Source organism: Anopheles darlingi, chromosome 2 (genome assembly GCF_943734745.1).
Source record: "Anopheles darlingi chromosome 2, idAnoDarlMG_H_01, whole genome shotgun sequence".
Taxonomy (NCBI): Eukaryota; Metazoa; Arthropoda; class Insecta; order Diptera; family Culicidae; genus Anopheles; species Anopheles darlingi.
In genome coordinates, this window is record NC_064874.1 from 81771153 (window position 1) to 81797528 (window position 26376).

The 26376-nt window shown below is 47.8% G+C and overlaps 1 protein-coding gene across 12 annotated transcripts in view; it reads right to left on the reverse strand.

Annotated features, from left to right (window-relative positions):
* Nucleotides 1-26376, reverse strand: part of LOC125949811 (nuclear receptor coactivator 2) — a 127269-nt gene that overhangs the window by 22994 nt on the left and 77899 nt on the right. For 6 of the 12 annotated variants that reach the window (XM_049677194.1, XM_049677195.1, XM_049677198.1 and 3 more), the window contains exon 2: nt 24486-24665. The exons of the other annotated variants lie outside the window; for them this stretch is intronic. In XM_049677194.1, the coding sequence (XP_049533151.1) occupies nt 24486-24517 (32 nt within the window). In that variant the 5' untranslated portion in view covers nt 24518-24665. The remainder of the gene's footprint in view (nt 1-24485; nt 24666-26376) is intronic. 12 annotated transcript variants of the gene reach the window in all.

The following is a 26376-nucleotide window of genomic DNA, read 5'->3' on the forward strand; positions in this document are numbered from 1 at the left end:
ATCATCAACATGACGGAAATCTATTACAACCAAGAGTGAGGCCAAGCCCGCATTAGAGTGCTGACTTCCTTTTTCGTGCAGGATCCTCAATAAGCCAATGGCACACACACCATATACACATACACACATGGCACGGTGACTCTGTGTTTCTGCCTGATCATTGTAATGGAGATGGAACAAAAAAAATTAAATAAAATAAATCAAGCAAAGACATTGTCGTCTCGCTGAAACCATGATCAACAACATGTTTTGAAACTAGAACACATGATCAAAAAGTGCATGGCGATCTTTGATAAAAACAAAAATTATTGGACTTCCAATGAACTGTTGCTTCAAAGATAGAAATCGTTTTAGCTACAAAAGATGCATCTTCTGATTTTTCATTAAAAGCAACTAAAAACTAAAAACAACGAAAACGATAAGCAGCTTAACTGAATTTCATTTTTGAACACTCGAACAGACGGATAAGAAAAGTAAAACATGTGTAACAACGGGCTACTACGAACTATCGACAACCAAGTAACAAAATGTAATGGATTGGCTTAAAGAACACAAAAAATTAAAAACAGGAGGAGTATCAAAAAATTCCCACCAAAAAATTCAACAAGAACGTTACAACTTAACAAGTTCAAAAACGAAAAGATCATTCGAATTGTCCATCTGTACTATAATGAATTTAAAAAGTTGATAATCAACCCATGCAAAGGGTAACACATTAAAACACAATTAAACCATTAATTCTCACCTACCCCATCATATTGAACCAGCGACACAAAGCAAACGAAGCAACAAATGCACGACAATAAAATACACACTAATGGGAGCCCCGTGAGCGCGAACACTCGATCAACAAAAGAGCTACACGATCCGGTTTGGTTCACAGATTCACTTCCAGCTTGGACAGTACAATGTGCGCCAGGCAGCCTGTCCGTCCGTCCGCCCGGCTCGGCTAATAAAATCAACACACAAACGTTGCTTCCTTTCCAATCACCACCGAACGAGTTACTGAGCATAAAAACCCATTCACCGGCGAACCAAATACCATCCGTTCCGAGAGCCCGGATACTCGCGCACGTCGGAACACCCTTCCTGCTCTACGAACGAACGCGCAATTATTGCTCATAATGATGAAATTCGGAAAATGCAAGACAGACACAGCGCATGGTGGTTGACTCAGTGCATCGGGGTGGTAAGAAGCACTGGAGAAAAAGTCGCCAATGTCTGATTGGGGAACTAAAAGGTGGCTATACAGGTGCCAGAAGCAGATAGAAAAGCTCCAAGTAGTTCCAGCGGATACGACTAAACCGAACACTAGGGATCGAGAGCCCAAACACCTGAGGCAATGAAACATGAATTTCTTCACCAAAATCGCAATCGTATTCAAGCATTTGGAGCTGGAAGCTTCCCTTCCAGTGGATCCCCCTAGTGCTATAAGCGAGTCACCGCGTCGACCGCGGCGCGGTAAAGTGGGTCAAGTTCAGATGCGAATTCCAAGCTCCATTGCTGATCTGACGGTCGTCGGTCGTGTTGGTGTGTTGGTGTATCGTTCCGATCGTGGTGCTGGAGTTTACGTCACAAAACGACGTGATACGACACTTTCTACACAAATACTCGCCCACCCATACACAGAGGCAGCTTCGTGCGGGGCATGGCGCACGTAGTACCCGGCAATTTTTGGAGGAATTCAGTTCCACCAGGGTTAAGTGACGTGAGTGGTCTGCTGGATGGAGGACGCTCCATCCATCCCACTACCCTGCTGTGGAGCGAATGCACAATTGATTGTCGTGACCAAAAATGTCTTTACTTCCTCTTTAACCGCCACTGTGTGTGACCTCTACGCCAGTTTAGCTGCATTTACTGGCATCACGACACAAGGAGGAATCAGTCACAGGCAGTTGCACCTGCGCGTCATGATGACGCAGTAGTGCTGAGTAATACTGGAGTTTCCCAGAGGCCAATTGGCAAATGCTTCCGGAAGAGAGTATCGGGAATTGCTTGAAGGACGTACCAAAGGCAGGTGCGAAGTATTAGTAGTAGAAGTAGTAGTAGATGAAGTTTGGTAAGATCGTTCTAGATCATTTCACTATGAGACACCAAAAATGCGTTGGACTTTCCGGAAGGTCCTATACCTTCCGGAAAATCCGAAGTGCAACTCCTGTTGCGCCGTGAGGTGATCATCGGCCCAAAAGATGAATCCAAAGCCCATCTTCTGTCACAAACAACGACAACAACCCCGTGTTCCCATTTTTGGGGATTCCACCAAATCGTCCTTCAGCAGTTGTGTGGTTCCTTGTTTGTTCCGGTTGTACTCGGTTAGATCCGAGAGGAACTTCTACACTCAGACGGCCCAGACTGCAGACAGTGTGTTGTGATGCGCTCGCTCTTTGTTCTTAGTTCCTCTGGGGCGCCCCACGTACGTACGAACGATGATGCACGATGCACGGCTTACCTCACCATCGTGTCTCTGCGTGAGTGTGTGTGTGTATTTTGGGGGAGGGTTGAGAGTGGGGAAGATGCTGAAAATCGGTGTCAGTGGGTCACAGTCAAATCGTCGTCGTCGTGTTGTGTTGTTGTGACCCTCGGCGCGCCGTAAGACGCGGCGTCATCATAGGCCGCAGCGAGCGTGTTGTATGCCGAGAGAGAGAGCGAGAGCAAGAGCGAGAGAGAAGAGTGGTTAACTCCTTCGAAAAAGTGGTAACAAAGCGCCGGCCAACACCACACGCCACTGTGCAAACACACTCACGAACAGCATCTGTGTACTTGGGGCGAGTATCCGTTCTTGTGACGTATGTTGGCGCCGGCCACAGCACGCCACACTCGGGGCCATTGCGTGTACATGCAGAGGGTCTAAGCGTGGAGGTCCTAAGAAGGAGAGGATAGCAGTAAAGGGTTCCCCGTGATTCTCTTGAAAAGCTTCTTTGTTTCAAGACGAAACCAAGGACTCAGCCTTCTCAACGTGCCTTCTCCTTTTCTTTTTGGGAGAGTAAGAGAACACAGCAGGAAGTTATCGAATCAAACTCCTCGACTTGTCAGTTTAAAATAAACAGTAAACAATACAAATGAGACTTCGGACGATTCCGATTGACGACGATGGATTTAATGTTGTGTAACTTACGTCAAGGTATAAAATAAGAAAAACATTTTCTCACAAATGTTCCCCAAATCTAGTCGGCATTGCACAGCGCAACATGGCCGACGCGCTGGAATTCGAATCAAGTCGAGAGACTTCCCCCCCGCTAGTATCCGGTGGTTCCAGCGAGGAGCCGAAAATACGCACACAATTATGGCATCGATTAATGTGAGGAGAATCGCTTTGAGTGGGTGGCGGCCCCCCCCCCCCCGTGTGGGGCCCCACCGAACAACGTACTCCTCTCATCCTAGATTCTCTTCGACCCCCTTCTTCTCCACGGTGCCGTTTGTTATGCAAATCCGGTGACGATGGCAACGGTGGTGGTGCCTGGGCTGTTGGAAACTGTTTGGAAACCGTTGCCGTTCCCCATCGTGAACTTCGTGGATACCACACTCTGCAAGGAGCGGAAGCAGAATGGTTGGCAGTAGTAGTATTAGTGACCGGTTACCGGACCCAAGAGGAGAAACCAATTATCGAGAAGGTAGCGACGAGGAAGAATGATGTGACCAGTAGTCTGGTCCACCAAAAAAAATGGGCTTTGCTCGAGGAAAATCAACTCTTCAATCAAGAACAGAGTTTGACGCTATGTAAAATTCAACAAACGGCACCGACTCCTGGTGCTCGTAAGCTCCGCTTGCTGCTCTATTCACCAGAGTGCTCAAATAAAATATCATCAGCCTCCACAATTGCACCATTATTGATGGGACACATGTTCAGAAACGTCGCCCAAAGGCACAACACACGCGTTGTTCGATTCAGTTCAGTGGAAAATTCATGAATGTGGGACAACATTCTGCGTTGTTTCTGTCAACTGTCAGAGTGCGTAACAAGCTATCAAGATACTGGGTCCTCTACACAGGTCCGCGCAGCAAGTGAGTAGCGATGATGATAATAATGACATTAATGATCGTCAAGCTGTTCGAGGATTAGACCATAGATTGATGGTTCTACCTTCTAGCCCTATTTAAGTGTCTTTTGACCTTGAGGATTTCGAGGAACTGCTGGTAAATCAAACCGAGGGATTGTACTTCCAACGCTTCAAGCACCTTTTTAGAAGATATTTCGTAAAAGGCTCCAAAAACGATGTTCATTGGATTTGCCAGCATACCTAATGAAGCTGTGTACCTCATAGTAATTAATACCTTCCGGAGACGTACAGCTCAGAGAGTTCTCAGAGAGCTGCGGTACACCACCTCTGAACGCGTTTCCAAATATGGCTGAAGGTCAGAAAAACCGAGGCACCTGGGGGCAAAAATCAACAAACGACGACAAACAGACAATGAGCTGGCCGGTCGGCCGGCCGTAAAACAATCATCCACTAAATGGGTAACGCGCGCGCGCGCGGGATATAGCACTAGCAGAAGCTAGAAGATGTTTCGTAACGGATGTCTCTCGCGCAATCGCCGGACAATGCATCGGCAATCATTTTTGGACCTATCATAAACCACAAGAAGCAGCAGCGGATCAAACCTCTCCGAAGGGAAGGGAGAGAGACAAGTGGCCCAACGGAAACAACTTAAACAGTAACAGCGCTGCAGTACTAGTAGTAGCTTAGGCTAAAGTGACTATAAAGTGCGTAGTAAGTGCGCCGAATTCCGTGAGTTTACACAACACAAACGTATCACCGACATCAACCCAATAAAAACGGTCGTTTCTCAGGCACCGGGAGGAGCAGCTGCTAATGGTATAAATTGCGTTTTAGGTCATAAATGGCCGCGTGATTCGAGGCTTTAGCGGGACCAGACTCTGCATCAGAAACAGTTGAAAAGAATCGCAGCAGTGACTACTAAGGATGAGATCTCTTCTCAGATCTCTGCATTGTAAGGATGGTCTTGGACGAACACTCGGCCGGTTCGACAAGGTCGAATAAAAAACCCAAAAGATTCCATCAGACTCCGTGAACCATCGGGTTGATTCATCGACAACCCCGCCATAGAGACATAGGCAGATGCATTCACCATCAATTCCACCATTTTTCCATTTTGTTATCAACATCGAAAACTGATGTCTTTTAAGGTAATGGAAAGGGGGGAAGGGGGGAAGAAGGCGTCGCGTGGCCGACTCGGAGCACGGCAAGATGCTGTAACACCCGCCCAGCTGTCAGCTGACGAAAAGGGGTCGCTCGGGATGTAGAGAAGCCCGGGCGCAACAAGTTTTGGAAGCCCGGTTAGAGCATTTACAACATAACACACCGCCACCATTCGCATCCTCAGATTCGGTCGGTCGGTCGGTCGGCTGCTGGTTGTGTAAGACCCGGAACTTTGCGGACGTTTTCACTTCCACAGCAAGCACACACACACACGCACGCGCGGGCATTTTTGGCAAGTTAAAAGCGGAACCATTTATGGAAAGGGAAACCTAAAACAAAGATGATGGTGATGCGGATCATGATGATGATGATGATGATGATGAAGGCAGCCTCTCTCTCTCTCTCTCTCTCTCTTCCTATCCGCGAACAACGAAAGCTCCAGTTGACAATTGGATAAACATGGCGCGCGGTGTCACCATATTTTCGCTTTCCATTTTCATCATCACCCAGTGAGATGAGAACTGGGTGGTGGGGGGAACTGAGGAAGGTTGTTTCTGATGTGACACACACACACACACACACACACCCCGGGACACGGTCGCAAACATCAGCTGTGCGCGGTCGCGCGTGTGTTAGTAGCTGTTGATGTTGCTCCGGTAACTGATGGTAACTGGCTCATTGCCATTGTTACGGCTTCAAGATCACCAGCCACCCACCCAACCGAACTGACCCAAGCGGTTTCACGTTTGGCTAAACCCCCCTTCCCCCTTCTTCTGCTTCTTCTCCCTTCTCGCAGCACAACTTTTACCTTCGAATCCATCGACCACTTTCGCTCGCGTTTGAACCGCCAAATTGTGGGTTGATCATTTTCATCCTGTCATCGCAGCACGCCTGTGACGTCACCGCTCGTGTGCTAATGTAGCGGGGTGTGTGTGTGTGATCGTAGCAGCTGTGATCATCACACGGATCAGTAGATTTTGCGCTACAGATAAATAGGATCGTTCTCGCCAGGGGAGAGAGCCGCATAGTGATGCTGCTGCTGCTGCCAAGTGAAAATGAAAGTGGGGAGCTCGATGACTGATCTCTCTGATGGCTGCGTGTCTCATCGGGAACCGAGAGAGTGCGCCATAGGAGCGAGTTTGACAGTTTGGGTGACAGACAGACAGCAGCAGCAGCTCTGCCGCCGCCGCCGAGTGACCCGAGATCCGTGATCATCGTGTTCCTTACCAACCCTTCCAAAATTTCTTCCTGAACCTCAGACAATGTGTTGTCACTGTGCCCGGTCTGTGCCTTGACAGAGAGCACACACACATCGGCAGCAGCAGCACGGAGAGATGCACGGTTGTGTTGATGATCGTCGTCGTCGTCGTGATGACCCACTTATGGCGCACACCTTCCACCATTGACCCGATTTATATTACAACAGTTGGTGGTTCGTCGTCGTCGTCGTCGCCAGTTTCACCCCCTTTCTGTGGTACTTTTTTCATCCCCCCTCCCTCATCGCCGTAAGTGTGTGCGTGAGTCTCGTTGGGACCTCGAAACGTTCTCTCTCTTTCTCTCTCGCTAGTGTGTGTTTTTTGGTGGTTAATATTACTTTCACGCGGGTATATAAGGTCGAACCCCGCATTGCGTATCGGTTCGGATTGGGATGCGTCGTGTGCGTGAAGGTGAGGTACAAGCGACAGCTCTCTCTCCCTTTTTTCTCTTTTGCTTCGTCTGAGCTCACCGGCAGCCGCATTAGTGAGAGTTGCTGCTGGGAAGTGAAAGAACCGGACTACGAGGGAGAGATATTGTGTCAAGTCGTTCCGTCGTTCGGTCGATTGAGGGGTGGTGGTGGTGGAGCGTTGTGCTCACGCAACATATGACTGACTGACTGACTGACTGACCGGCTCAAGGTGCAAGGTGGTATTGAGTTCCCGCTGTGTCACTGTTGTCCGAGTCCATGGTAGGCATACACTCTCATGTGTGGCCCCCCACCAATACAAGGGCGCGCGTAAGGGAAAATTGCGTTTTCCCTTTTCTTTTTTTTTTGTCGATGGAGGCGCCTGGTAGGAACACAAAAGCACACTGAACGCGATCACGCGAAGCGATTCACTTATCAACTGACGCGGAATTCAAACCAAACGTGGAACAGCAAGTCGCCGTACAAAGTAGTAAACCGCAAATGCGAAAACAATTTGCTTCACAAAACAAACGGATCCGTGTCTGTTCCTTATCTTAAAAAGTGTAGTTGAAGAGCTCAGTTCGGAGGGAAAACGGCTGCCTGGTGTACAGAGAACACAACTTGAGTCTCTTTTTTATGTCCACATCGGGGGGGGGGGGGGGGGGGGGGGGGGGGGGGAGCTGTGTAAATCCTCGTCACTGAAACCGGACATCTAATTGCTCTCTCGATAGATCGAACGATAATGCAAAACTCAGCAGCAGCAGCAACAACAACAGGCGAAGCTAGCTAGTAACGCAGCACGTTTGTGTCAAAATGACATCACAACAGAAACAGCAACAGAGCAAGCAAATCACGCATTCGCACGCATACTACTGACGCTTCTATTTATAGTGTCCGCCCGGTAGAAGAGTATAGTACCCAAATGGTGGCGGCGATGAAATAGTGTCCGTATTCCTGATGAAAACCACGAAAGAAAAAAAACCCGCCAATTCTCCTCGCATTATTGGCGACTCTAAACAACTTGCCGTCGTCGTCTCGTATCTCTTCTTGTGGTCAACCGCGTTGCGATGACAAGAGAGTAAGTAGGCTTTTTTTGTTGTTGTTACTGCCTTCGCTGTGGCTCGCTGCGCTGTGTGGCTTATTAGCACGTAGGCACACGATTCCCGCGGTGTCTTACCTACAATGGTGCCTCATAAAAAGAAGGGTGAAAAAAAAGCCACTACAACCCACTGCCGTCGTCGTGCCGGTGGTTTCTTTCTTCACAGTGAAATGATTTCACCTTCACCTTCACCATGTACACAGCACACACAGGCACACTAGATGTGTGCGCGCATGTGGTGTTTGAGCAGAAAACTGTTGCTTTCAATGTTATGCGTCGTGCCACCACCGGGCCGTATTTCTAATGCTCACTCACAGGTGTCTTGGACGAGCATTAAAGAGCGTTGTTTGGAAGGATGTGAATTTGGACGACGAGGAGGCGAACACACCACCAAACGATGTTGCGTACCATAATAAAACCGACCACCGGCCGGCTCTCTCTCTCTCTCATTGGTGTTGTAAAGATGTACTTAACCGAAATGGCGTAGAAGAAAAAACAAAAAAAAACACTCTTTTACACAGCAACAAGCACAGCAGGAGTATGTGGATTTGCATGTTTTACTGCCACAGGGCCCCGTTTTCCGATCATGCTGCTGCTGCTGCTGCTCTGTTGCGTGCGTGGTGCGTGTTTTTCGGGCCTGGGGACTGGCTGCTCACCCAGCGCTTTGGGGCCAGGCAGATGGGAATTTGAGGGGACGTCGTCTTCCTTCCATGCTCTCTCATCAGCAGCTCCGTCGATGACGGTAAGTGGAAGTTTGGAAACCAAACACCTCGGCGTACATCTCCTTCTCCTCCTCCTCCTCCTTGCACGATACATACATTAACCACTTTCGCCAAACATGGAGCGGCGGGGTTGAGGGAGTGAAATTAGCATTTTTCTTTTTTGTTTTAGTTTTGGGTTTGGGAGCTCCGGTGAGCGGTGCCGTCAAGGCAACACAATAAGCACGCTGCTAATCTATTAACGATTCCACCTTCACACACAACAGCGGGTCTGAAAAGCGATAGCAGCGTCAGTGGAACACCTCCCTGACAGCCTTCGCCAACCAGCAGCACACTTACCAGGTATCACTTTAAAGGGACAAAGGTAATCGAAAATGGCAATGGAGGCCATTTTCAATTTTGCTATTATGCCTCGCGGGGAGTATGTATTTAATAAATGTGGAATGTAATAATTATTCGAATCGAAATACATTTTCGAGACCATAAGGTGCTTTTCTTTGGGCTAGCTAATCGAACCTTAGTTAACACACGTTGCGCAATAACCACACACACACACACACACACACAACACCCTAGAGCCCTATACTAACCAGACCATGGCCTGGGGAACTCCATAGTGAGCCAATTTAAAAAATCGACAAACGACCCCCAAAAAACACATACCAGACACGGGCCCGCCGTTTTTCACCATTCAAACAGTATTTATGAGCGCTAAACAGGTAGAGCGGAGATGGGGTGAACGGAGGCACCAAGCCAATTTGTGCTGTTTGGTGGCAAAACTAGCTTTGCTGGCTTCCCTTCTCGCATTTGCTGTTGCTGCTACTGCTGCTGCTGCTGACAACGATTTACACAAATCGGACCAAACGAGAAGCATAGCGGAAGGGGGGAGGAGGTGTGAGGTGTTTGTGGCACGCACCACGACGACAACGACAACGACGGATGATGATTGGACACAATGTCGAACGCGATGATGATTGTTTCGAGAATGACTCGAAAACCACCACCACCACCACAGCCAAGAGAGGGTTTACCATAATCGGTGGGTGCTCCGTCCCTCTCCCTCTTCTTCAGCTCATAATCAGCGCGAAGTGACGCGCAAAGAGGGGAAGCAGAAACAAGGCAACGGAACCGCGCGAGAATGAGCCCTTTCGAACAGAAAAAAAAACGCAAACCTCAAGGGAACACAACAACAAGCCTCGTCCAGAGCGCGCGTTGCGGCCACCTATACAGTACTGTCAAGGTCGCCACTTTTTTCCCTCTCTCCTTCTCTCTCTCTCACACTGCCTCTGATACCCCCAAAAATGGATGACAGATTCCGGTGGTTTTATGATTAATTTATCTTCGGTCGGTCGGTCGGTCGGTCGGTTGGAAGCTATTATTGAAGCGATTGTTGCCCCGGACCGGAACAACCCAGTACCCAGTAGGAGGTGTCCTCCACTAGGTCTTGATGTATGGGGAATTCAATTCGTAAAATACAAAGAATGCACCGTAGAGAACTGGCATTTGGCTACCATTTTCGTGTTCGAAATAACTAAATGGCGAAACTGTCCACAAAGGGAAGGGGGTTTACTACTCAGGGACACTATAAAAGTGCGCATCTCTGCGTTTCGTTTAGAGATCAAAAATGGAAATCACTTAACACCCCTCCTCGTGTCGGAGAATCAAGCTCCCGTGGCAGCAGCAATAGGTGCCCGCCGGAACCACGCCAATTGCGAACGGTGCTCGCGGCGCGGTGCTACCACTCATTCTCATACACGATGATATGGCAAAAGCATTTAACTGATCGCTAATTAAGTTGTTAAATCTAGTCGAACATATCCTCCTCTTCTTCCCCTTCTTTTTAACTTTGTGCGGGACAAATGCCTAGCCTCTGTCTGAATATGTATGTTGTTCTGTACGGTTCTCTATACAGGGTGGTGACTACACGTTTGAGCAGCAGCAGCAACAGCAGCAGATCGTTATCGTTTCGGTCGCGACGCCAAAGTGCCAGTTCCTGTGTGTGTGTGTGTGTGTGTGTGTCTACGGCTCCGCTCCACCCCCCCCCCCCCCCCCCGTCGTGCGCCACTCATCACGGGAAAACAAATTCGAAATTAGCCGCAGGTGAAGCAGTGGAGAGGCCGCCAGCCAACCCCGCGGCGTGACTGCCAAACTCCCAAACTAATTCCCACTAGTCGCCACCGCCACCGGCGCCTCAAGTTTAGGCCCGTACACGTCGTTTCGCCTTTGTGACATACCTAACAAGCGTGTATGATTTATGCGCATCTCTCCGTCCACTCTCTGGTGGTGTTTGTGTGTGTGTTGTGTGTGTCGCGCTCGCGGGGGACCTCACGCTTCGTTGGGCCACGGGACCACTCGCCCGGTGCTGGTGGAAAATTGAAAAGCAAACTCCAAAATCCATCCATTTTACAGATTACACCAGCACGCAAAGTGCGACCAAGCGCTGGAATCGCGGCACTGTTGGCGGCGGCCGGGACTACCGCATTACACACACACACACACACACAGGGCATAGGCCGGTAGCTGAACCAGCGATACGGTTCCCACACCCGTTACCGTGTGGATACACCGTGAAGCACTGGGACTGGGACCTTGCGAGCCTCACGGACGTCGTGGTGGCCGTTCTGGTGAACTGGACACCGGGAGTTATGAATCATTTCATTGGCATCGTGCCATCATAAATTTGCTTGCTTTGCTTGTTTTTTTTTACACAGTCCCTAACAACCACCGCTACAACAACAGCGCAATGGGCTATGAGAATTGTAGACAGCACACGCCGGTGTGGTTGGAATTGGAATGTTAAATAAGCCTCAGCGAAGGTGAGTTGTTTGGGAGGGGGTATTCAAGGGAGGGGTAGAGCGGTTTGGATTACATTCTAGAACCTTTATAAGAAGCTGCTATAAGGGTTGATAGAGGATTGTATTGAATCGTTCCGGAGGATTACCAATCAATGAATTTTTGGGGTCATTTTTGAGGTTTTTTTGTGACTTCATTTTCTCGTCAGAATCGCATATTAAACTGCAACTTGTCAAGAATATTTGGTGTGAATTTGAGGAGTATTTGCTAAAAAAAATACAATTATGGAAATAATTTTATCGAAGCGCATCTTTAATAATGCACCTTTTTTTGGGTGTACCCCCGAATTATCTGAGATATACAAATTGGTAGCTTTGATCCATCAATCTTTGGTTAAATTAAGAAGGATGAAGGTTTGAGATTAAAAAAAAAAATATTTTCCAATTTTGGGTAGTCAAAGTAGCCAAACCAAAAATAATCGCAACGTCGCAAAGATTCCTAAACCGATGTCAATTATTTTCACTTCGCATTACACATTACAAAACAATACGCGCTCCACTTGAAAGGTTTAGCATTCATGAAAAAATCAAATACCTTACCCACCCCTCCTCCGCTTAAAGCGTTTTCTGTAAATTGCACACTGAGCATCGCTTCCAATACACTGTCGGCCCTTTCAAACATTCATTATTCCGCATGCAAATGACACCACTTACTGCAGTGGTGTGGCGGCAGCAGTCACACACTTACATCACAGTGGAAAGGGAAGCCAGGCACACACACACACACACGGGGGTTGCACGCAAATTGTGCCCCTGTTGTAATCTCCTTGGCGTGTGTCTTGACGGCAACTCGACGGACGACAACGAGTCTCCAAATTAATAGAATAACAAATGAGAAGAAGCTGCGGAATGATTATGCACACCTCGGCGGCGGCGACGGCGGCCTAGAAAGCTGAAGAGTATTCCGGGCATCGTTGCATAGGGCCTGCGCCGTCATCGACGTCGTCTCGTCAGCAACATTTTGACAGCAGCAGCAGCAGCAGCAGCAGCACAAGCAACGATTATGGAAGATTACGGGAGCACGACGCGCCGGTTGAGTGAGTTTACTTCTGTTGTTTCCTGCGCCGGAAGGGCAAACGGGAATATAGCAGCCATTATAGCCAGCCACAAGTGCACTATGTGTGCCCGTGAATACCGACGAGCCTGCTAGCTCTCTGCAACTCGAGCAACGGTGCTGCTGCTGGACTGAGGACTGAGTGAAGGTTAGCCAGTGGCTGGAAAATTGCATTCGCTTTGAGGGCCTCACAAAAGCATGCCAAAGGGAACCACCGCGTGCGTGTGCGTGCGTGCGTATGTCAGGGCAGGTCTGTATGCATGCGAATTGCATATTTTATAACAACCGGGACAAACTTTACGACTTCCGTGCGCATCGTTCAGGAGCTTTTAGTTTAGGTTATGTGCTCAAGATGCGAATGTTAAATGACCTTTTTGAATCATAAATTACACTCGCAAACATGCTGCCAAGCGCCAAGTGAAAGAAAAGCTTATAGATTGAACATTAGAAAGCATCTACATACATTTCTACGTTCTCTACTGTGTAGTCAAAATGCTAAACATTAAAGCATGCCCTGGAACCAGCTGGAACGAATTAAAATTGAAACGCCTAATGCGATGGCGGCATTCAATTTTAAATCTTTCAAGACGAAGAATAAACGTCAAATTTGCTGACCAAAAGAGAGACCGAACCGACACCGAAGAGAACACGGCCAAAGAGACTCGAAGGCGGCATTACTCTTTGCCATTTAATAGCGACTCGCTCATGGGATTCTTTTTTTTTCGGGGAGAATGGCACGCGATTTACAGGAGAGACACAGACTTTGTTTCTTTGCTTCTTGCTTTGCTCGCCCCCCCGCTCCGATCCGATATTGCAAAAAGGGCAACACAACAGCAACGAGGAATTAATTCCAGGAAATTAAAACACCAACTTGGCACCCCGGACAGGCGGCAAGGCTCTCCTCCTCTTTGCGCGTCTGCTTCACAGAAGAGACGCAAGAATTCCAGAACAGAAGCTTGTCATTTGCGCATTCGGTGGTGTCCCTACTTCTGCTTCTGCTGCTATACATCATATCTATGATTGTTGACTGGAGGCGCGGAACCAATTAAGCAAATTGGAGTATGATACCCCAGGCCGCACATCTCGCGTGTTACAGGAGTGCAAGGGGAAGAAATGGTGCTGGACAGGACAGTCAGCGTGCGGAGGACTCCACAATAGCCAGCGAACGAAAGCTCTCTCTCTCCCGCTCTCTTGGTACACAGGACACGGGAGAAACGCGAAAATTCGTGGCATTTTTTCCTTACCATTTCAAAATGATTCCGACGTCGTCGTTTCATCCGAGAAGAGGACTTGCTACTCTCGGTTCTCAGAAAGTAGGAAGTATTAAATCCGGGTTTCCCGGTGTCTCGGTGCGTTGTAGAGGCTTTCATCGGGTTTCTGATAGAAAAAGCTGAAGTCCTAGCCCATTTACTGATGAGTAAGGTGCCTGTACAATCTTCCATGTTTTTACTTCGAATTTGGACAAGGAGAGCAGATTTAAGCTCTATTATTCGGCATTCAGAGTATATAAAACAAAAGACTGTATTAACAATAGACTAGTAATAGGGATTACATATTACAACATCCGCTTTGAATGCTGCAGTTTCCTCAGTTTGCTACGAAATGAAGTTTAAAACATTGGAAATATTGGATAATATTTGAACTTAAAACGGAAACAGCCCAAGATTTTAATTAAAAGTGAACTTAAAAACGATCTCATTAAAGAAAGATTTCGCACAAATTCTCCTTTACGATTTATCCTTTTCAAATGTACACGTTTTGAAACTCTAGTAGCTCAATTCGGTCTTGATGGCAAAAGTTGATGAAGGAGCGCGGTTTCTGCTTCGTCGTGTCCATCCCACAGCTCGTTGGTAATTAAATTAACGACAAGAAGATGGTGAACATCAAAGCATTAAACTTTGGATGGCAGCCCAACTTCTTCCAGCGATGCGGGAGAGACAAATCGCTATCAACAACATTCCACAAACAGAAAATTAACCGGCAACAGGTTGCGTTTTGGGACGAGGTGGTGCTGGTGGTGCTGGTGGTAACGATCTAGGAAAGCGTCGTCCACGTCGGAAAAAGGGTGTTTTTACTGACGCAAGCCGATAAGTGTCTCTTGTAACATGGAAGGCATCGTTCGATGTTTGATAAGATGAAGATGTAACGAATACATTTCCCCAAAAGAAAAGAAAGAAAAGAAAAGACGTTAAAATGATACTTTGACGTCAGATTTAGTATTCAGACAAACAGCCTAAACAAACAGAGAACTGGGCCACTTCTACGCACCATTTAGCACGTCAGTCGTCACCGTGCAATTAGTACAAAGTGAGAGCAACAGTGCAGTATCGTGCTTTATCAGAATCATCGATGTTCTTTAGAAGAAAATGGAAAATTCAAATGTATTCATTAAAAATATTCCATAGAAACACCACCGCCAAAAGGGCTTCAATCGCTCTGACGTACTACAACGCAATCATGCCCCAAAAGTGAAGCGACTCAATTGGAAACGAGTTGAACTGTGGCTCTACAAGTGGTTTTATGATTTTACCGTCTATTTATCCGCAACCTTCAAGCACGAAACCACCACGCAGCGCGCATGATGGGGAATGTTAATTTTCTCAAACGGATTGAGAGCCCACTCTCGTTCGCCCAAAAGTAACGGGGCAATACCAATAATGCACTCTTCCTCGCGATGGGGGATGATGTTGTTCGCAGTGTATTAGTGTGTCCCCCGCGAGGGCCAAGGCGAGACTAAGGAAAGTAAGCCGAGGGAAAGAAAATCAATAAAATCTATTTTTACCCAGAAGCCACTTTTAGGATTCATTTTCGAATTCCTGTAAGGGTGCTCTCTCTTTCTCTCTGTCTCCCTTCTTGTTCGTTACTCCTGGCTCCTGCGGCTAATCATGTTTTGAGTGAAATCAAATACACACGCCTGGATCACGACAACAATTTCCAATCGCAACTTTACGCTCACTGTACACACCCCCACCACCACCGACTAAACACATATTAGAATTCCTGACAGCACTAGTAGGAGGAGGGAGAGAGCTAGTACCCGGGTGTGGGGGGAGTGGGAGGACCAGAAACAACCGTTTCTTTTTATGCGCGCATCCGAGGATCGAAGCCCACTACCACACACCGCACCGCCTTCTTCCTTCTTCTGGGGATCGTTAATGCGGTTTGTGTTCGCTTCGTTCCCCGTCCACATACCGACCAACCAAGTAGAGGAGGGTAGTCAGTAGTGGCCTGGTGACTAGGTTGCGCGGCTTCGGTCGTAAAGAATAATTGTCCAGCAAAACACACTACCCCTCCTGCCTGCCGGGTTGTGTAAATAAATGCTCGAGCAGAAAGTGGGACTTTTTAGTTGAATGTCACCTGGAGAGTTGAAGCTCGACTTCAACGTTACGTTGCTACAGGAGGCGAGAGGGGGTCGTAAAAGCTGGCCGCCGGAACACACCACATTCCCGCCTTCTGTGTCCAAGGGCGCGGCGGTCCGATGTGAGCGGCGGATGGGCGTGGAATAGAAATGAGTAGCAGCAGCTGCGCGACCGAAGTTGATGGCCCCAAACGGCAGGTTAACGCATATTTTTCAAGTATGCTGCTTGTTGCTTTTGAGAGTAAGTACAGTTGAATTATCGTACTATGTAGCTGAATTTTTGTTGATTATTACAGTAGATCAACTTTTGCATTAGATTGCATAAAGAGAGAATGCTGCATTCTCTTCGACGCTTAAATCGCATTTACTTGTAATACTCTTCTGGTCGCGACAGCGCAAAAGTAAATTTGTTTTGTGTAATGAATACATTACAGGTGGGACCAAGTTCAAACATACACTTTGTCCATCAAGAGCTGTTGACAAGAACACACGGTTCAATTATTCAGAAACATGTTCCACCGACAGAGAATACCTCGAAGTGACAATCTCATGCTGGTACACTTCTCGAAACACATCGAAAACACAAAAATCCATCGAATCCCACTCCTCCCAAAACAAATAGTTTCGAAAAAGGGAATGCCTCTAATGCTACCTCCACGATGAGTCACTTGAACAACTTCTCTGCCCAAACTATCTGTTTGTGTCGTATAGAGGCAGCAGCAGAGTGGGTGGGTGTGTGTGCGCGTAATCGTAATGAATAGCGATTGTGTGCCCGGGGACATCTCTTTTGCCAAAGTGTGTAGTTACAAACTCCGGGGTTGCTCGACACGGGGCGTAGAGAATATATCGGCGCACCGTTGCGGAGGTGGCGCACTCTAATAATTATGCTTCTACGCAGTTCGCAAGGTTGAAACGTGGGAATTAGACGTGAATCACTTCGAATGCTTTGCTGGTTATTCAAACAGTTACATACTCTGTTGTATTTCGTTTACAAAGTAATACTCCCGGTATGGGTCTTTGGATCCAATTGAAGTATGTTTCGACAAAAGATGAATACTGAATATTAAAACCAGTCAACTTGAATATTATAACTAGCTATTAAACATCGTTTAACGCGTGGAACCCGTCCATAATGTCGACGGCTCGGCTCTCGGCGACGGCTGGTGGCCAATGTGTTCTCCATTAAGCCGCCGTAACGACAAGGCATATTTCTCGGTGACGGAGCATTGCTGCCAGCGAGTTCTACATTATCTAACTTCCGTTTCCGTTCCGCACTTAATTCCGGGGACTGCAGAGCGCCGCCAAACGCACGCGACACGACGACACACGTCTTCTTCCTTGGCACGCACGCCACACGGTGCCGCCGGTCTGACTCATCGACGCACCAGTCGTCGTCGTTGTCGTCGCACTAGAGCTCGAACACTGGCACACGGGGTGAGGAACAAGAGAGATAAGCAAGCAAAAAAAACCAACAAAAACATAATGGATGCTTTGGAATGGAATGCACTTCGACAAAGCGTCGCGTATGGAGCGGAGCTTTCTTCGAGCGCCACAATTTTCTAGCCAAAAGAGTCGAGACAAAGCCGGACGTAAAAAGGAATGGATACAGAACGGAATGAAGAAGTTACGCGTCTCGTGCTGCTCGTGGATGCAGCAAATTCTAACTTTCATCCACTAATAGTATGAGGCGTCGTCGGCGAAGCTCTCTCTTCTCACAAATGAACGCATAATTCGCACCCGATTGAATACGTTATCATTTTTTTTTTCGGTTTCCTCTTCGCTGGAATAGGACTCTCGTTGCACTCCCCCGATGCGGCGTTTGATTAGAGACGAGGTTACACACGGATTACGGACCGGATAGCACTGCTGCTGCCGGCGCTGGATGGTGCTGTGTGATGACAACTGTTTTCTCGTTTGCTTCCTGCACGTTACTGTCTCCGCTCCGGACTGGGACAATGATGTTGATGATGGTGGTGGCGGCGCCGACAGCGTGAGCAAGCAAGCGTAGGGGTTAGCTAAAGGACATCGGAAGAACCCAAAAAACCTTGGCGTAGGTCGCGCTCATGCTGCTGCTCACGACCTAGCAGCGAATGGATGGATAGCGCTCTTTGTGTGGCGCTTCCTTCTGGTGTGGCAGTTGAAAAGCACAAAAAGACAGATGAGAAAGTGAAATAAACTCACCAAAAAAAGTGCGTTTCTTTGCGGGTTATCCACATTTGCGTAACAATCTCCAGAATGTGTGTGAGGGGATTATGCAGAAGACGTAACAGATATAAGAAGCATTCCTGCATTCGGGTGCCTCACAATCCCGAATAGAAGCAACCAATCAACTCACTGACATACATTGCATTGTCGTGTGTGTGTGTTGTTTACCATTTTTGCCACTCTTAAGCTGGCCTTTTATCAGTTACAGCTAAATCAGCAAGGACATAAAAGTCACATCGAAAGAGAGCCGAGGTCAGCCAATTAATATCATTACCGTCAGAGATCAAGGAGAGGTTTTTGAGAGATCCTCGGTCCTCGATACCATCATCTCTCTAGCGACCGGGACACCATCCATCTTCTATCGATTTGTTGCTAACAAGCGCAAGCAGCAGCAAACACTACTAGCGAAATGAGCCTTTTTGTTTTGCGTCTGCACTGTTCCAAATTCCTCCAAATAGCGCCCTTCTGTGTGCTCCACTTAGAGCACTTTGTCCTCTGGGAAACCGTTGCGCCATAGCGACTACATAGCTGTTGCTGTTGCTGTTGCTGTTGCTGCGCTGTACAACCGACGACAACGGCGACCCGGAGTTTGCAACGGAGCGAACATAAAACATGTAGTTTCAGATTGTTATCAGAGTATTATTGCCATTAAACAAGCTCTTGCTGCTGCTACTGCTGCTGCTGTTCGGTTGTCGCGGAAAGCACTAGTAGTCCCCTCGCCTCGCTACGCTCTCACCATGCTGCTCTGCTTTTACAGCTTCTGGGTTAGCGAATAGAGCTCCCTATGCCTCTGGCTTCATTGGAGCAGAAGCATATCCTTTTTTGTCTACTTCCTTTCGCTAACTGCGCCCCATAGACGTGGTGGTGGTTGATTTTGAGGAATTTTCTCTTTGCTACCGACACACACACACACACACACACACACACACACACACACACAGCTACAAGGCACACCGGCGCCGGTGGCAGAAGTAGCAGCAGTAGCAGTAGAAGCAGATGAGCTCATGCAACGGTCTCGCATAACGGAATGTTGGCCGCACAATGCAAAGCATAGAGCATATAACCGAGTGGCAGTAGTGGAATGGGGTAGAGTGCAGGGGGAAGAAAAGAATGTTTCTCCAGGTTCCATTGTTCGATCCAAACATACACCTCCCTCCCCCAGTTTTCCCTTTTGGCGTGTGTCTGGTGTAGGTGGAGATGGTGCTCACTAAGAGATGCTGTAACCCAGATCATGGTTCGGAGGAAGCTACTTATCATTCCCTCTACCACTCGCCTCTTCGCTTAGAACATCCTCCGCCATTCGGTGTTACGCCATCCATTCCGGTGGTCAGAAAGAGGATTTCAGCCTTTTTTTTCCTAAATCAGGCTACTGGCTCTACACTTATATCATTGAACAATCCAGCTCCTGCAGCATATCAGCATCACAAACCTCCATGTAATACAGTAGCAGACACATACAGTCTTGCAAAATGGCACCGCGAGCATAGAATATACAACCTTAATATTTTTTTTATAACAGATTGTCCTATGGCCAATGGCAGCAGCAGCAGCAGCTGGTAGAACCATTTCTTATCACAAGCATACGAACATGCAACACACACACATACAAAGCGAAAGGCAGCCGAGGATGTCGTTGCTCTAAATGTGCCAACGAGTGACATAATGAAGCGCCGTTGCGCTGCTACCGGAGTAACCAAAATCCAATAACACATAAAAAGCGAATTGCGAGCGGCGATTGAAAGAAGCTTAAATGAGACGGCGAAGCACGGGGAAGGAAGCGAAGAGAAGCACAATTGCGGAGCATCATCCTCTCATGAGCAGAAGTAGAAGATAACTCCACAAATAGAAGCAAACCGCATACCAAGCAGCAGCAGCAACCCACACGCCACGACAAAGTTGGTCGCTCGGTCGCTCGGTTGACGAATGTGATCATCAGTAAATTAAATGCACAAAGTTCGGCATCAGCGCAAAAGGTTTTGCCGAGAAAGCGCTAGGCGAAAGCATTGCCGCCATCGGCAGCAGCAAGGTTACTAAACTTCCACCACAAGATGAATGGTATCGCCACGACGCATCGCATACGAACTAACTAGTCTGCGTCCGTGTGTGTGTGTCCGTGTGTATGTGTGCGAGTGGTTCTCGCATGGGGTGGATAAGAAAGAAGCCAAGATGACATCCACAACTAAAACGGAACGCTCCGGACGAGGACGAAATTGTGTCCTTTACCTCGGAGAGTCCACGCAAGAAACGTATACCCCCCGGGGCTTCTTCTTCATCGTGTTCTTCACACCGCGCGATCGCGTGCACATATACCACACAAAGAAAAGGACACACACACACACACGCACACGGGGACCTAGAGAGCGGAGCCAGAGATTTATTTCCAAGATTTATTGGAACTTAAAAACATTGGCAATAAATTAAGTCCCAGGGTCCATGGCGAAAGAGCAGCAGCACTAGACCTAGGGACAGCAGCTCGGAACCATCTCTTGTCGATCTTGTGCGGGCGGGGGGCGCGCGCTCTAGGAAACGACGATAGCGAGTAATTGGCAAACAGCAAATCGGTGTCAATCGGTTGTGTGGCCCTCCCCTTTGGACCAGAATCGCATCAACAACAACAACAGGTCGCCGAGATCGGCCAAGCTGTGCTGGACTTGGCGCGGTTGTTGAAAATCAAATTAAAGTTGTTCGCGTACTGCGAGCAAACTTTGCCTTTTCCAGGATACATCACACGACCCCCGCCGGATGTGCTGGCTTGCTGATGGAAGAATGGACCGAGCGCTGATGATTGAACATTGCTGATTGCTTCGTAATCTCCGGCAAGAATGTTCCGGGGTGTGCACACCAATCGCGTGTCCTTCGCACGCTAAGCGCTCGTAACTATTTGTTCATCACGAACGCGCGCCATTCAGCGAGCGCACGGAACTGATCCTTCGCCTCAATAGCTGACGAACCGAAAAGCACACCGAAGGAACCGCCGCGCCAAGGACAAGGTCCTTGCTGGCTCGTCGCGCAGCACGTTCGCTGCCGGGACGCGCCGCGCGGGTGTATCGAATGGCATAAAATCGCCATTGTTGCGCTGTTGATGGAGTTTTACAAAAGAATTAAGTTGCCCCGACAGACCGACATCATCACCGACCGATTGTTCCCTCTTTGCCGAGAAAGGCGTCGGTTTTCTGTCAAGGAAACCAGCACCAGCACTAGAAGCAGCAGCAGCAGCAGCAGCACCGGTAGCGGCGTTCGATGGTCGGTGTGTCTTTGTCAACGCAGCAACAACAGCACCACGACGACGACGACTACCATTAGCTAGAACTTGATCCACAGCAAAACAACAAACCTCGCTGGGGTCGCGCGCTGAAAGAGGATCCGGTTTCCTGCCCGTTGGTTACCCCAGAAGAACAAACCGACCACGCGGCATCATTGTGTCACTCGCTGTCATGTGATGGCCAGCGAGCATCTCTGCTGCCTGCATTCTTCCGATTTTTCTTGGGCAGCTTTCTGCACGCTTTGGCTTCGCCTCCAGTATGGTTAGTGGTGGTGGTGGCCAGGCCGGCCATAGTGTGTGATAAATTTTATGGAATCTCCTAGAGCAACCATCCTCTCGTAAAAGGAAATAAACTCCTCCAGAATAGATTGCATAGAAGCAGGCAGCCCACCAACCAGCCATTGAGTAGTTGTGCTGCTATACAACACACAGACACACACATTATGAAATTCGAACTTCCACCAAAAAGGCATATGCAGGCAGTGCTGGGCCTAGAGCACTAGAGCCGGAACTAGAGGGAACAGAAAAGATGACGAAAACACACACACAAGAAACAATAAAATTTATTGGTCTACAACACTTGGCTTCGGCTGGAGAGGAGAGCAGCTCCAGCAAAAATACAACAGCCCCGCCCCGCCCCGCGCCAGTTCGGTGCTAATGATGGAGGAAAAATCACATTATAATGATGGCGCGACGGCCGGACCGAAAGCATTCGCGCATTTGCCAAATCAAATCCAAATATGCTTCCCAAACACAACCATTAGACGGGAGAGCCGGCCACAAGGCACAAGGCTATTGGACAATTCGGGAGGGAGAGGAAACAGTATTGCAGTAGTAGTGCTGGATAAGAAGAAGAGTCCGCGGAAATGAAGTGCACTATAATCGCTCTAGAAAACTAGTGGATGTAGTAGACGACCGCCGTTCGCTGGTTTATTGTGGTGCAAAAAATCAAAAAGAAAAGAAAGGGTCGAGGCCCGTGGTCCAAAATCAAGAAGCCAGATCAAGATTGTGTTGTTGCTAATCATTGGCTCAGTAGCACTTGCGAGGAACAGATACACACACACACGCGCGCGTTTGAAGGTTACCGGAAAAGCTGTGTGGGGTCCCAGCGGTGGCTCGAAGCCAAATGGTTTCGAGAAAGAGGAGAAACAGAAACATCAGAAAGAAAGGAATCGTAGAAGTGGAGAATTTTATCAAATACTTAAGAAAAATTCACCAAAATATTACGTTATATCTCTACTGCACCACAAGGAACGTTACTGACGGCCATGGAGGCAATTGCTGCCATCTAGAACACCATTATTTCGCTCGCCACATGCTCGGTGGTGCGTTTCAAATTCCTCTGCAATCTTTGCCACGAGCCCAAACAGACACAGCCGAGACGAGACACTGGACTGGAGTGAGACGAAGAGTGTCGAGGTTGAAATATTGAGCAGCAGGAAAAGATGACAAAAAATATTGTGCCTTCGCTGTGGCGTGGCTTCTCCTGTGGTATTCCGCCCGTCTTCCTTGGAACGGGGCCGACAAATAGACCAGGGTACCATAGCAGCAGCAGCAGCAGCAGCAGCAGCAGCAGCAGAGGCGAAAGCGATGAGATCAGTGCACGTGCGCGCCGAAGGGTCTTGCAGCAATCAATCAAGCGAAGAACCACAAATACAATCATCCTGTCAAAAGGATGCCACCACACACTGATCCGGGAGGAGGACGAGGAAGAGGGGGAGGGGAGGTCCTGGTTCCTACAGCTTCGCGGAGACACAAGCATGATGCCGTCGAGTCTTTCATTTCTTCTGCTACAATGTTCTGGAGCGCTGGACGGTCCGGGAGGTGCTTGACAAATCAACATGCCCCGTTGGAGTGACAATCTGCCTCTTCGGATAGTACGGCCTGGAAGTGACGTTTCTCTAGAGGTTGCTTCTGTAGCCAAAGCTACAAAATATCCGAACCGAATCCGAGTTCTCTGTTAAAGGTAGAGCGACATCTTGAATTAGTTTCTCCCCTCAAATAGTTCTATTACGTCGTATCCTTTTAAAGACACGAAAACCATTTCCAGAGTCTCGTGGTGCCTTTTTATTGTCCGGACACTATTATCCTTTCAAAGGATAGTACAAGGATTTCCCCTTCGAATGCCACTCCACTACAAGGAACTGTTACACAAATTACTTCATTAATTGAATGACGGTGGGATGCCCTCATTCTTTCGCCCATTTTAGGCCGTTCGATTTTAGGCAAGGGGGCCGCCGCTGGTCCTCGACAAGTAAACCTTAAATGATGAGCCCCCAGGTGGCCATACACTAGGCCACCTACCTATCAGAAAGTAATACTTCGGGGCGCGGTATGCTGAGAACAGCCGCGCGAACCAGAACCAGAAGTGGGTCGTCGATTGAGTATTTATTTTCTCATTCATCGCTGACGCCAAACAGTCGATAGAGGAATGCGTTCTAGAGTGCGTACAACAGGGGAGGGGGGCTGGCTCATAAATCGATAGCCCTAGTACTAGTGCGTGTGTCTGTATCGTTGAAACACTGAAGGGCTCGAAACGCAAACGAATGAATTGTCACGATCACTACTGCTGTCGACGAGCAGCGGCGACTAAAAAGCCAAAAAAGAAAACATTCCCGTTGTGCTGGTGTTGTGCTTTGGGGTGAGGGGCAGACCGAGAGGCCACAAAATAAGTCATAGTCAAGTGGCTATAAAGCTGATAAATATCAATTTTATTAGGTAGTTGCGCCATGTCCGACTTCTGCGCTGGTGGTGGCGCTGGTTGGACGCGTTTTTTTTCTCTCTCTTTCCGGGACCCTGGCCCTGGGGCCAGAAATAATTCGACGGCCCTCCAGTAGCAAGCAAAGCGTCACGCACGCACCACCCGCACGAAAACGGAATAGAAAACCGAAGCGCTAAACACGAAGTTATGGCGCTTCAAGTTTTGGACCTTTGACGGTTGGAAAGGGACGATTTAGTCAAAGTAGATCAATGCTAGAATTAATTCTCCCTCCTATAAAACGAATCCCCCCCCCCCCGCGTCTTCACGCCGTCAAATCAAGTCAAACTTCTTCGCTACCTATCCCTCTGCACGTCGTCCCCGATGATGACTAATAACTTGAAGAAATTACTTACAAACCCAAGGGTGCGAAGCAAGTGCTCCTCATCGAGGAAGACGCCTCTCGATTGGTGTGCCGTGGCGAGGGGAACTACTAGAGAAAACGCAACGCTTTTCAGTATACAACGGCCCCCGTGTGTATCCTGCGCAGTAGTGTGTCCGTCAGTATGAGTAATTGTATCAGTGATGATGCTCACCTAGAAGTAGCGAAGAGAAAAAGAAGAGAGAAAACGGAAAATGATTAAACACACAGCCAGACACCGGTTAATAATACGAGAGGGGGCACATTAATTGAATTAGCATCATTCTTGGCGCTCTTTAAACCACAAGAAATGGAAAGTCGTTCCATTAATTACTTGCGCCTGCCTCGAGGGGAGTGTGCTCGCGATAGCTACAAGAGCCACCAGCAAGCACTTGAAGAAATGAGGCCCCCTCCTGAAGCGTAAGCAGAGCCTTCGCGAGCGTGTGAAAGAGAATTCCGATTCCATTTATTCTTTCCTGTCTCTCGGCTTCCATTTCCTGAAGGATCTTTGATGATTAATTTAAGGAGGGTTATAAAAGTTAAAATTGCACACACTTATTATGTGCTACCCCGCCATCGCAGCATCACACACCACCACACCACACGACACGACACGCACGGATTACACACTCTCGTCCGCTATCGCTTCCGATTGCGCACAGTCGACCGCGACACGACGATTTGCAATTACCCACTTGAGCAATAATTAATGATAGGCATCATAAAACGGCGGCGGTGCGATGTGGTGCTCCACATCGCGTCCTTGACTTCGCACTACATAAAAAGGCGCTCCTGTGCACGAATGTGTTGATTTATTTTATTCATTTTCACTGGTATTGAAAGGCCGCTGGTGGTGGATGTTGTTTTTTTTTGTCCAATTTTAATTCCATATTTTACATAAAGCAAATGAGATGCAAGCAATGCAAATTGTATTAAAATTTATATGTTGAAGTGAAGTGAAGTTATATGTTGAAAATTATATTCGAAAAATGAGAGAAAATTACTAAATGCCCAAAACTCTATTAAAGGGGGGGAGGAGGGGGGGGGGGGCTTCGGAATTTTTTATGAGTGCTTATCCTTTCAAGAGCACTGTGTAAAATTTTGGGATCAATCGAAGCAAAACTGACAAAGATATCCCGCGACTTTGAATCGCGATTCCCAAAAACCAACGTTTTCAAAGTCGGTGCCCATCGTAGCATGCAAAACTACTGGACCGATCGATTTGAAATTTTTAACATATAATCTGTACACTTTTTGTCAGGTAACTCCGTCGAGATTTTAAAAATAAATTTGATACTTTTTGTTAAATAATTTTTTTACTCATGCAAAGTGTCATTTTTTGAGGCAATATCGAAAAGCAGCCCCCTTTTTTCAACTTCAAAAATCTACCAAAAATGCCGAAATCGGGAAATTTAACAAAAACTCGACAGGGCTACCTGGATAAACTCGTAATCTAACAAAAGAATATTCAATGGTATATTTCAGATGACCCGGGGCACGATGGCTACAATGGGCACCGCAAAAAGTACATTTTTCCATCCTCGCCTCTCTAGATTGGATGCCATGAATGCAGTTTTGATCAAATCTTCCTCAAAATAGAACCAAATATTCTTGAAAAGCTGTAGTTTAATATGACATTCACTCGAAAAACTAAAGTTAAACGGTTTCTTAACTGAAAACCGTCAAAAATAAGCCTTTTTTGACCCGAAATAACGAAAGTCCCCCCTTAAATTTCTATTGATGACATTCGTCAATGAAATTTGCTCCCCAATCGGATAATGCACATTACACTATTAAAAAAAAAAACGTTCAAACAGATTGGCGTCCAGGGAAGAGCGAACCAAAACATCGTCCGCATCCATCTCCGGGACCATCGCACTCTGTTG